Source organism: Saccoglossus kowalevskii, chromosome 18, assembly GCF_978046115.1.
Source record: "Saccoglossus kowalevskii chromosome 18, keSacKowa6.1, whole genome shotgun sequence".
Lineage (NCBI taxonomy): Eukaryota > Metazoa > Hemichordata > Enteropneusta > Harrimaniidae > Saccoglossus > Saccoglossus kowalevskii.
Window position 1 is genome coordinate 18,615,738 of NC_140658.1, and position 11,351 is coordinate 18,627,088.

An 11,351-nucleotide genomic window follows, 5' to 3' on the forward strand; every position below is an offset into this window, starting at 1 on the left:
TAGCCTTGTACATTGCGCATACTTCTTTGTATTGGATGCCATATAACGCTGGTTCAGACATGTTCGTGAAATATACATTTGAAATCCAACGTACCTATCAGTTATTATTTTCATCTTAATAATAAAATACAAAAACTTTCCAAATTTGGTTTCTAACAAGATGCAAAAACCATTTTTGAAATGTTTGCTTCTATTTCCTTGTTTGTTTACCGGTTTAATAGTTACCTTTCTGCTCATGTCCATAATGGCTCATTAGCCAACAAGTTTTGTAAATACTGATTTAAAAATTTTTACTCTTCTGCATTTTTGATCGAGCCTTCTGATCAAAATCCTAGGAAAACCCTAATCTAGACAGTTCAGTTAATGTATGTACACTGATTCAGCAGTGCCTGTGTTCCTATGACAACCAATCTTGTTCTCACATGCAATGCCAGTTGTTCCCCTGCGCAAATTTCAATATAAATTTTTTCAAATGTTAATTTCAGATCAAACAGAATTTCACATTGTATATTGCTTTACAGGTTGTGATCAAATTTTTGAATATTTTCTGGAATTTCTCTAAAATTAAATGAACAAAAACTGACAAATTATCATTTTTAACCAACATTATTTTACTTAATATATTTTGTGGACATAGGAAGACCAAATGGAGGACTGCATTATGTCGTGTTATGATAGTTGTCAATGGTGGTGAAGCCTTTAAACAGATTAATTTAACATTACAAACTGTGTCATTGTTGTCAGCTCATGTATGGCCCTTCTTTTTCAGATCTTTATTGTTAGTATTCAAATTAGTTCTACATTGTTTGGTAGCTCTTCTCCTGATGCTTGTCATCGCCATTGTCAACTTTCTTTTTACAATAGTATGAAATATGCCTGCTTCTTTTGAGAAAAACTAAAAATTCTACCCAATTTGAACAAAATGACAAGTAAATATTAATATTGCATGTCGTCTAAGAACAAAATTGTCGAAAGTGATGAAAAAATACTGAAAATTTGCTAACCATTTTAAAGCTAAATATGGTAACTGTTCATTGGATAAATTCAGCTAAATATCCCATAATGCATTTCATTTTCACAGTTTTTTATTTCCAAATACAAATAGTAGTCATTCCTTCAATATGGAAAATGAACTACAGACAAAATATAAATATTTAATGTTGACATATATCTTTTTAACTTCTGTTTGCTACATTACTTAAAATAGCAATTGACGATAAATAAGCCCCTAGTTTTTAGCGTGGGTCATTAAAGGTGAAAGGTCAGACAATGCTCTAATCTTCTGAATATACTTTTGTGGTGAATAAAAACTGGTATAGATTTGTTATTAAAAGTTTGTTTTTTTTTTCCAGGTATTAAGATTTTGCACATGCTAGGGAATACAAAATCTCTGGATTGTGATACTCCCTAGCTTTTTAAAAAAAATCAGTTATTCTAAATCGTCAAGCCAAAGGTTGTGTGTCAAAAATTTTAAAATGTCATTGAAAGTAACAACTGGCGTTAAATAATGCATCTTTAAAATGCTATCTGTGTGTCATGGACATGTAATCCCCGTTATATATATTTTTTTTTGGATTCTGCTCTTTTCGTATTAAAAGTCAGATGTCAGAGTATTCTCTTTGGTTGATGAAAATAAACTGAACCACCATTGCTGATATTTTTATTTGAAACTAAGTAATCTGTAATCGACTAGAAATCCCTCTTGTTTCTTTTTTTTTTTTTTTTTTTTTTTAAACCCGTCTGTCCTACAATGAGAATGCAATTAGAAAAGAATTGTCAGACAATGGATCGGGTAATGAACCGTGTTATATCTACAAACACAATATGAAAATCCCTGATGATTAATAATTGATGGTCACTATGGCAACTGTGAGTGTGGAACATTCCATTATGCTATAGGGGCATTGAGTGTGGTTTAATTGGTCTAATTTGAGGCTTTAGTACAGTACTTTTGTTCAGCATTTAAACAACTGTAAAATATTTATTTCAGCTTGGAATTTATTTTCACTGAAGGAGAGATTCAGTGAAAAAATCCACTGAATATACCTTTTTTCTTGTATTTTACATTCAACTTGTCAAAAATCAGTGAAAAATGCCATACAAAACGCACAAAAAGTATTTTCAGTGAAAATTATTTCTCGCAAAGTATTTCATTGTTGTTTATAATTTATAGTACTCCTGTAATATTTGAATTTATTTGTTCTGCCTCTAATATGTTTGTGGTGATAAATCTTTTTGACTTGTCTTAATAGTTATCAATATTGACGGTAGTATTAGTCAAAATGAGTATGTGCACTCTTTCTCCATTGGTTGTATCCTGCCTTGTTACAAATCTTGTCCAATAACAGTTCCCCTTCTATCTATCGTTGTCCCTACTGTGTTCTCTGTTTCATTTCTATCAGTTTTATGACCTTACTGAATATTTGGATAAAATAAAAAGTGCAACAACTGTCACAGGTGTGGGAATTAGTCAGGACAAGCTGTGGCAGAAACATTAGACAAATATTCCGCCCGAGTTATGTCGAAAGATTCTGAAAATAATCTGTAAGCTTGAAAACTTCTTATTATTTGGCCTGTTTTCTTAATGCATGTGAAAGGGTTGTGTAATTAGTAATTAGCATAAACCGGTGGTCCCAGCTGTAAAAGAGTTTATCCTCTTGTAAAATGGATTCCTTAATTTGAATTGTTTAAATGGATTTATTTTTGTGAGGAAAATTTGCACCATTTTTGTATTCCTGTTTTTCTGTATAATTATGTGCTATTTTTGATGCATGCAACTATAGGAAATTTTTGTTTGTTGTCATCTTAAGATCAGCCTATAATATTTGTTTTTTTAATTTATGTTTTTGATATAATATTCTATTTTAACCTTTTTCTTAATTTTTTGAGGGTTTTCTGTAAAATACAGATTGAAGGAAAATGCTTCTCCATAAATTCCATATTACTGTAAAATACGCTGTATTGAACTGAAAAGAATATTTGACGGTTTTGTATGGAATTTATTTTCACTGATTTTTGAATGTAAAATATAGACAAAAAAGTTTTATTTTCACAGAAACATCTATCCCTTCAAGCGAAAATAAATTCTAACCAAATCTTTTACAATAATATACACTATGATTCCTGTAAACCTTATTAGTTTATCATTTGACCAAAATAATCCCGCCTAATTTTTCCAACAATTTTCGTCAAATCAATCGTAAATTATGTCCATTTTGTCCATAATTACCCATTATTAAAAAATTTGTAAATATGTGGCAGCAAAATCCATCTTTCTAAGAGTTGTAAATAAATAATTCAACTATGTAAGTCTTTTCTATCTAGTAATTTGTGAGCAGTTTAATCTCATCAAAAGAAGCCATACATTCCCCTTCTATTATTTAAACAAATGTTTACTTTAACTGTGTTGTAATTTTGCTTTCTGCTTGTCTGATCACATTACCTAGGCAACCTGTTTAGTCAATATTTGCTTTTTGGACATTTTTCAACAAAAATTATCTTGAAGGCCTATGTGTCAGTCCCTTGGGTTGATTGCTCAATGTTTTGGTGGAAAGTAGAATTTGAACACATATTTCATGCATCTTTATTTTAATGCGTAACTGGCATACAAGAGATAATAAGGCTCTTACCAGACTGTCAAAATCCTCATTTCTTGGATATGCAATTTTTTGGACATTTCATTGGTAAAGGGCTCCTTACTGCCCAATATTGCATTACAACAGACAAAGATGTTTGCTCAAATAATGGGCGAAACGCCTTATTATGTACATTCCTGTTCCAGTTATCATGTAATAATAGACAGTACATCATCTTTTATTCCCTTATTAAACTGCAGTGAACTCTAAGACTCTAATGTCTCATAGATAGGCTTAAGGCAAGTCAAATTGTAATTCTTAGATCTAGGTAAGGTCAAAGGTTACATGTAGTATCACCGTGGTAACAAGTTTATATTAACGTACATGTCAACTACATGAATGTATTCAAAATGAAATGTTTCCAACCTCATATCAAACAATTGCAAACTAGTATCTCAAAAGTTTGCTTGGATTTGTTGAAAAACAGTGAAACCTTAGACTTCAGTCGGCAATTGTTGTTGTGCTGTAAAAATTTCAAATTTTGCGAAACGATGTTTATAATGCATGTTATATCACATGGGAACTCTCATCAAACAGACACATGATGACTATCACATTATGACATCTAACCTCTGATTGGCTGACAGGAATAAAAATATATTAGCCAATCAAATTGACTGTTGTAACATTGTTTTCTTCCAGATGATGAAATTGTAAGTACTGATTCTAAAACTCCCCGAGGGCGCATAGCAGAAAAAAAAGACACTTGTGGAAACAAACCAATCTCAAAAGAGGACAACTCTGAAATGAGTAAGGTATGTCATACAGTCTGTTAATATCACCTCAGTATGAGATCTGGCAGTCGGATTTGTTACTGTATTCAAGTTAATAAAATGAAATGTTGTGATTAAGTTAATTGAAAAACATCTGTGTTTCTAACAACAAATATTTGTTGCTGTTTATAGAGGGCGCTCATCTGTTTCTAGGTTTCATGCATTCGTGAAAAATAAATTAAAAAATTTAAATTGTAATCAAACCTCCTTTTAAGTGCCTGTGCAATGCCCACCCTTACGTTTCCCTTTTTAGATCTGTGTCCCACTGAAAAGGGTAGTTATTGATTTTTTTGCTGAAAATGATTACTCGTATCCAAGTAAATTTGGGATATTTCACGTGTTGTAGCCACGCCCACCTATCTTGAAACGGTCGACTGTTTCCGGATTTCCGACTCTCGCCGAAAGTGCGCCACCAAATGACAAAATTTGAGAGGAAGTCATACCCCTGAGCCGTAATAACACTGGTCGTTCAGTATACTTTTAAACGATATACATTTTTCGGTCGGCATTTTTTCTTGTTTTTTGTCTATTTTTTTTTTTTTGAGAGAGAGTTTTTAGATGTTGTGTTGTGGGCAGTTACAGTGAAACATATAGCCATAGTGTATGTATTCACACGTTTCTAATCGATCCGAAGGTGCGACATCACTTAAACTTGGATTCTTTTTTGGGGAAAAACTGTCCTCGTCCATAAAAAACGACTAGGTTTAAAGAGAAACGTTGACAACGTAAACCTGGCGCAACACTTTTGAAAGAAATAGATTCCGGACCAGCCCATGATCACCGAGGCGGATTTCAGAAGAGAGAGAGACGTCCGGCAAGTGTTTCAAATCAGTTGACTTTTTTTGCGATCCTGATTATCGTTTTATATAGACCATTTAGTCCCTGTTAAGTAAAAGGTAGCAATAATTTGACAGTGACACGAAAACGAAGCGTCAGACAAACCGGAAATTACACAGCCCTTACACAGTCACTGTTAACTGTTTTCATTTTCGAAGGATAAAAGTTTCTGAATTGTTTGGTGATTGGTGTTGAATGTCGAATTCACACCTCTGTTCTTTTTTACCTCCATGCTTGCAGCTTTATCTGTGCATGGAGCTTAGCTCCATGATCTGCGTAATAATTTATGAAATAAGAATCCGGGCTTGGTCAATGTGTTTCCACCAAATAAAGTTTTAATATGATGTTTATGACAATCACGCCATGGATCACGATAACTCGAATCCACTCTGAATTTATCTGTATGTGTGTCGATCTTGATTATTTTTGTTATCCAATTAAACGCCGCTTTTATCGCACTTGCCCTCGCCGTGACCCGACGCGTTCACCTATTTCAACAAAATGTCAATTTATTTCCACGCGGCTGTCATTTATTGACTCCCGTGTACGAAGCACAAAAAGGGAGTCTTTGCAGTTAGTGTGTCTGTCTGTGTGTCTGTCTGTGTGTGTGTGTCTGTTCCATCGATATCTCAAGAACCAATGTTCGGATTTCAATGAAACTTGGTATATAGCTTGTCTGGGGTAATGCGCAGATTTGACTAGTTTTTGGTTGACATCCATGCATATTAATGAGCTCATCTGCATAATAATGTGTGAATTTTAAGCTAGTTCAGTTATATTTTAGTAACTGTTATTTGTCGTTTTTTAAATTATTTTATAGTGATCACTATAGTCTAATGTTTAGAATGTCAAAATATGTTCTCTTTTATTTTAATTTTGAAAGTTTTACTCAGACGATCGATGAAATAAAACAGTGTAGTGACGTGCCTAGTAACCTGCTAAATAACGAGATAATTCCGACGTCAAATTCTATTTTGTCCAGCGACAGTGTACAAACGTGCGCCGGTGTCGGTGACGATCACGGTGACCAGCTACACCAGAACGGACATATTTCGCATCTAACTCAACCCCATGCAACAAAAATTGATACTATGTGTTCATTATGGTCCATTCTTCCTCAACGAACAAGTACATAAGTGACAATATAGTCAAAGACGAGAAAACTGCACAAGAAATTTGCCTTATTTACACGTATCGGCAATGCAAGCTGCCATGCGACTTCCCCTTCTGACGTCACAAGGGGAATTTTTGTATGCAAATGAGAAGCTAAATAAGGAGCCTCGTTTTAAAATACACAAAAATAAAGTTGCCGTAGACCGAGTTTAAAACACATTTTTTCACTTAAAACAAATAATTCATGCTTAGAAACATAAAAATGAATAATATTTATGTATCAATTGATAATTTTAGGAGTGAAAATAGCAGCCATTTCACAGGCACTTTAATTAGACAAGAGACAATTTTTTCCCAAAATTTTGTGAAAAATTCATTGGAATTCTTAACTGAATGAATTCCATATTTTATTTCCCAACCAAATATTTCATCTTAATACAAAATTTTAAGGAAGTATTGAAAAAAGAGAATTATTATCTGTATGGTTATTTGCAGGAATCTCTGATAAGTGAATTAGAAGACAGACGACTCCGGACACGAGCTAAAGGCCCGCCAGGTATGAAGAAATGTCAACTTGTAACTCTCAAATGCCGCAATCGGTGTCATGTCGTAGCGTGATAAAATAAAAAAATCTTCTGCCTGCCTGTATGATGATGATGATTCTGACCTAGTTTTAAAACGAGTTCAACGAACTCCAGATTACTTATTGTTGAACTCTGCCTTGCATTACACAACTTTTTTACAACATACCTTATTCATTGCTGCTCTTTTCAGTCCCTCTATCATAATAGTTTTATCAGCTACGCATCTTTTTTTTCTTTCTTCATCAATTCAGAATGGCACGGATATCATTATGATTCAAAATTATGATCAACGTTTACAAAAACCGAAAGATTTTTCTTGTGTTTTTTTTTTTGAATTTCTTAATAAACACAGAAAGTCTGTAAAAATAATGGAAAAAAAAAACTTTCAACATTATTGAAAAAATATATTTCTGTCGCCTCCAGAACAATTCTATTTGCTATCGCCCGTCATTACAGTTTTATTTTTTATTTTTTTATCTTCAGAACCAGTGCAGGAAATTTCCGGGTAAGCAAAAACTCCATTAAGTATATTTGAATATAATAAATCCAGTCCAAGCTTCTGGATATTGTGTCATTTTACTATACTTGCAATTATCACTGGTATCCATGGTGATACATAATTTGCTACATTTTGGCATATGATATAAATGAAACAATGTTCATGTTTTTGGTGTAAAATATGCAATTGGTCTGACTTACATCTACAATTCAAACTGCAACACTACTACTTTTATTTTGTTTGCTTATAGCTGCCCTACCCCTGGCTGTAATGGTTGTGGCCACATCAGTGGAAAGCACCTCAAACATCGGAGGTTTGTGCACATTTTTCATCAAAAATAATTTTTTACTTTATTTTAATAATATATATGTAAAACATGTTGAAAAAACGTCATACTGTTTTAGCGAATTGTGGTAAAATGACGTAATAGCGAAATGTTGATTTAGCAAATCTCTCTTGTCTTTGTTGATTTCTTGTTTTCACAATACTTGTCTGTCCATAAAAACAAAGTAAAACTGTCAAGTGTAATAAGGAAGCGCTCCAGATTATTACGTTTTTGACTCCCGTGTGCGAAGCACAAAAGGGAGTCTTTGCAGTTACCCTGTCTATGTCTGTATGTATGTATGTATGTCACTTTTTTTGTTCCACCGTTATCTCAAGAACCACTAATCAAATTTTCGTGAAACTTGGTACATAGATGCTCTGGGATGATGCGCAGAGTTGATTAGGTTTTGGTAAAAATCTATGAATATTAAAAGGTTAAAGTAAATCACTGTGACGTAATGAAAACATTTTACTTTTCAATGTTGATTTCATAATTGAGTTTGCTAAGACTTAGGAATGCAGGTATCACCATTGGGAAAGTATCATGTACATTACAGTACATTTTACATAAATTTATGTACTAAGAACTTTCATTAGAAGACAGCTACAGGCTAAATGACTCCCGTGTGCGAAGCACAAAAAGGGAGTCTTTGCAGTTAGTGTGTCTGTATGTGTGTATGTGTGTGTGTGTGTGTGTGTGTGTATGTGTGTCCGTCTGTTCCACTGATATCTCAAGAACCATACATCAGTTTTTGATGAAACTTGGTGCATAGATGCTCTGGGCCAATGCGCAGATTTGATTAGGTTTTGGTAAAAATCCATGCTCGTTAATTACCTAATTTGCATGATAATTAGCTGATTTCAAGCTGTTCCATGACTGTTCCACTGATATTTGAAGAACCACTCATTGGATTTTGATGAAACTTGGCACATGGATGCTCTGAACCAATACGCAGATTTGATTAGTTTTGGGTAAAAATCTATGAATATTAATTACCTAATTTGCATGATAATTAACTGATTTTAAGCTGTTCTATGACTGTTTCACTGATTTTTGAAGAACCACTCATTGGATTTCAATGAAACTTAGCACATGGATGCTCTGAACTAATGCGCAGATTTGATTATTTTTGGGTAAAAATCTGTTAATATTATTAATTACCTAATTTACATAATGATTAATCAATGTTCGGCTTTTCCACTGATATCTCAAGTACTAATCATAACATGTCAATAAAACTTGGGACATAGATGTCATATGACACTGCACAGACCTGATAGTTTTTAGGGTAATATCAGTACATATTAATTACCTAATTTGCATAATTAATTAATTTTCAGCTTTTGATATTTCAAGTAGTAATGATCATGTTTCAATGAAACTTGATACATAGTTACTTGAGGACTGTGCAGAGACCTAATTAGTTTTTGGGTAAATATTTGTGCATATTAATCACCTTATTAGCATAATTAGTTAATTTTCAGCTTTTGATATCTCAAGTACTAATCATCACATTTCATTGAGACTTGTTACATAGATATTCTAGGACTGCAGAGACCTGATTAATTTTGGGATAAATAATTGTGCCTATTAATTACCTAATTTGCATAATTAGTTAATTTTTTTGCTGTTCTATGGCTGTTGCACTGATGTCTAAAAGCCACTCATTGGATTTCAATGAAACTTTTAAAGAGTACCCATCACATTTCAATGAATCTAGGACTATACACCATATTAGTTTTTGGTAAATATTTATGCTTCTTAATCACCTAATTAATATAATTAATTAATACTGATATCTCAAGTATTGATCATCACATTTGAATAAAACTTGGTACATAAGTGCTCTAGGACAATAGACAGCCTGATTAATTTTGGGTTAAAATCTGTTCATATTAATTCTCTAATTAGCATAATAATTAATATTATTTTGGTTCTAATCACATTTCAATGAAACTTGTTACATTGTGCAGACCTTATTAGTTTTACATTTAAATCTGTTCATATTAGTTACCTAATTTGCATAATTAGTTTTCTGCGTTTCCATCAACATCTCAAGTTCAAGTAATTTTTAATTAATTTTGAATGTGTCTCCAATACTCTCAGCACACGGGAGTTCTTTCTAAGCTTTCTTTGATCTGTGTTGTTTATAAAATGTGTGTGTGGAGAAAGACGTTGCTTGGTCGCCATTTTGAATTTATAATGAAGTCATTAGCGACATCTTAAATTAGTTCTCTCGCTGAATTCGCTAAAAAGACAAGCTCGCGAAAAAGACATGTTTTACAGTATTCTCTTTAAAAAGCATAATCTAGGTGATACAAGCTGAAAGCTTCATTGAGCATGTCAATATACTGATATAGGTACATGTAATTTGACTCAAATTCCAAATATTGTCGCTATTGTGCTGTTAGCTGTAAAACAAATGTTATTGTTTTTTCAGATTTTCTATTTTACTACGTGAAAAAATTTATGTATATGAAAATGAAACAAAATAGAGTATGTTGTTTAACTATCAAATTAAGGTGAAATACCTTTATATTCATGTACACATATCGTCATGACAATGATTAAATCTGTGGATATCAGTTTCATTCTCCTGCCCTCTAGAGTTTAGTTATTGTAATTTTTTTGTTTTTACTTATTTATCATTGAGGGGTGATCTCATATTCAAACATGCGGGTCAAACCTACAAAAAGCTAAACCGCCCGAACAAAACCAAGTTTTGCGGTTTGGAAGTTTAAACAATAGACAGTGTGGTTCAGGACGGCCGCACGAATTTGCATAAAAACTGCGGTTCAAACTGATCTCTAAAATGTGTCGATTTATTGGTGTACAGTAGTCATTTTACTGTGTGTCTTGCCTAAAAAAAAACACTCTTTCATACATCGGTGAACAGCGTGCTGAATAAATTGTTTTGTTTTGATAAACTGTTATGCTCGAGTCGCAAATTGAGCAGAGGACGTGAATCAGACTTTTCATTGGGCTGGACAATTGATATGTGTCTCTGACAGCTAATAAGTATCAGAATACGAACATTTGTTGATACAAAGTTGCACTTGAGACTTACGCTACTGTGTTCAAGCCTTTACTACTGTTGCGCGTTCAATTTTCAAACAGTTCTTTCAGGGATGCGGCATTGCAAAATCCGGAAAAACAAATGCAGCGTACGCCATGAAAATTTATTTTGATTTGCTGCACATCGGTTATTTGCATTTTTTCTTATTCAGTTGCCAGTGACACGAAGTATCAAAACAGAAAATTATATTAAATGGACTCGCGCTGATTATTTATAAAAAACGAACCCTGACCTCTGAAATTACCTTATTCATTCAGTGCCTTGTACCTAAGGCCGTCGCCCAAGGCGACACAGTGCATGTTGCGATATCGCAATCGATGCATGCTGGGTGACAAGGAGAAATTCTGATTGAGGTATCTGAAGATGGCTGCGTTGAGTGCATGATTTTCTGCGGTGTTTAAAACAACACCTTGCTGCCTACTTCGCCCACAGTCCCTCAAGGCACTGTGCTTCGATGTATTTTCTAAAATAATCGTTTATTTTTAATTAACCGGGGGTTTGAAATGTGT

At 33.3% G+C, this 11,351-nt stretch overlaps 1 protein-coding gene across 3 annotated transcripts in view; it reads left to right on the forward strand.

Annotated features, from left to right (window-relative positions):
• LOC100313656 (myelin transcription factor 1-like protein) overlaps window positions 1–11,351 on the forward strand; it is a 69,615-nt gene that overhangs the window by 24,737 nt on the left and 33,527 nt on the right. For all 3 annotated transcript variants that reach the window (XM_085492650.1, XM_085492649.1, XM_085492651.1), the window contains 4 exons: window positions 4,278–4,390; window positions 6,854–6,914; window positions 7,426–7,447; window positions 7,692–7,754. In XM_085492650.1, the coding sequence (XP_085348776.1) occupies window positions 4,278–4,390; window positions 6,854–6,914; window positions 7,426–7,447; window positions 7,692–7,754 (259 nt within the window). The remainder of the gene's footprint in view (window positions 1–4,277; window positions 4,391–6,853; window positions 6,915–7,425; window positions 7,448–7,691; window positions 7,755–11,351) is intronic.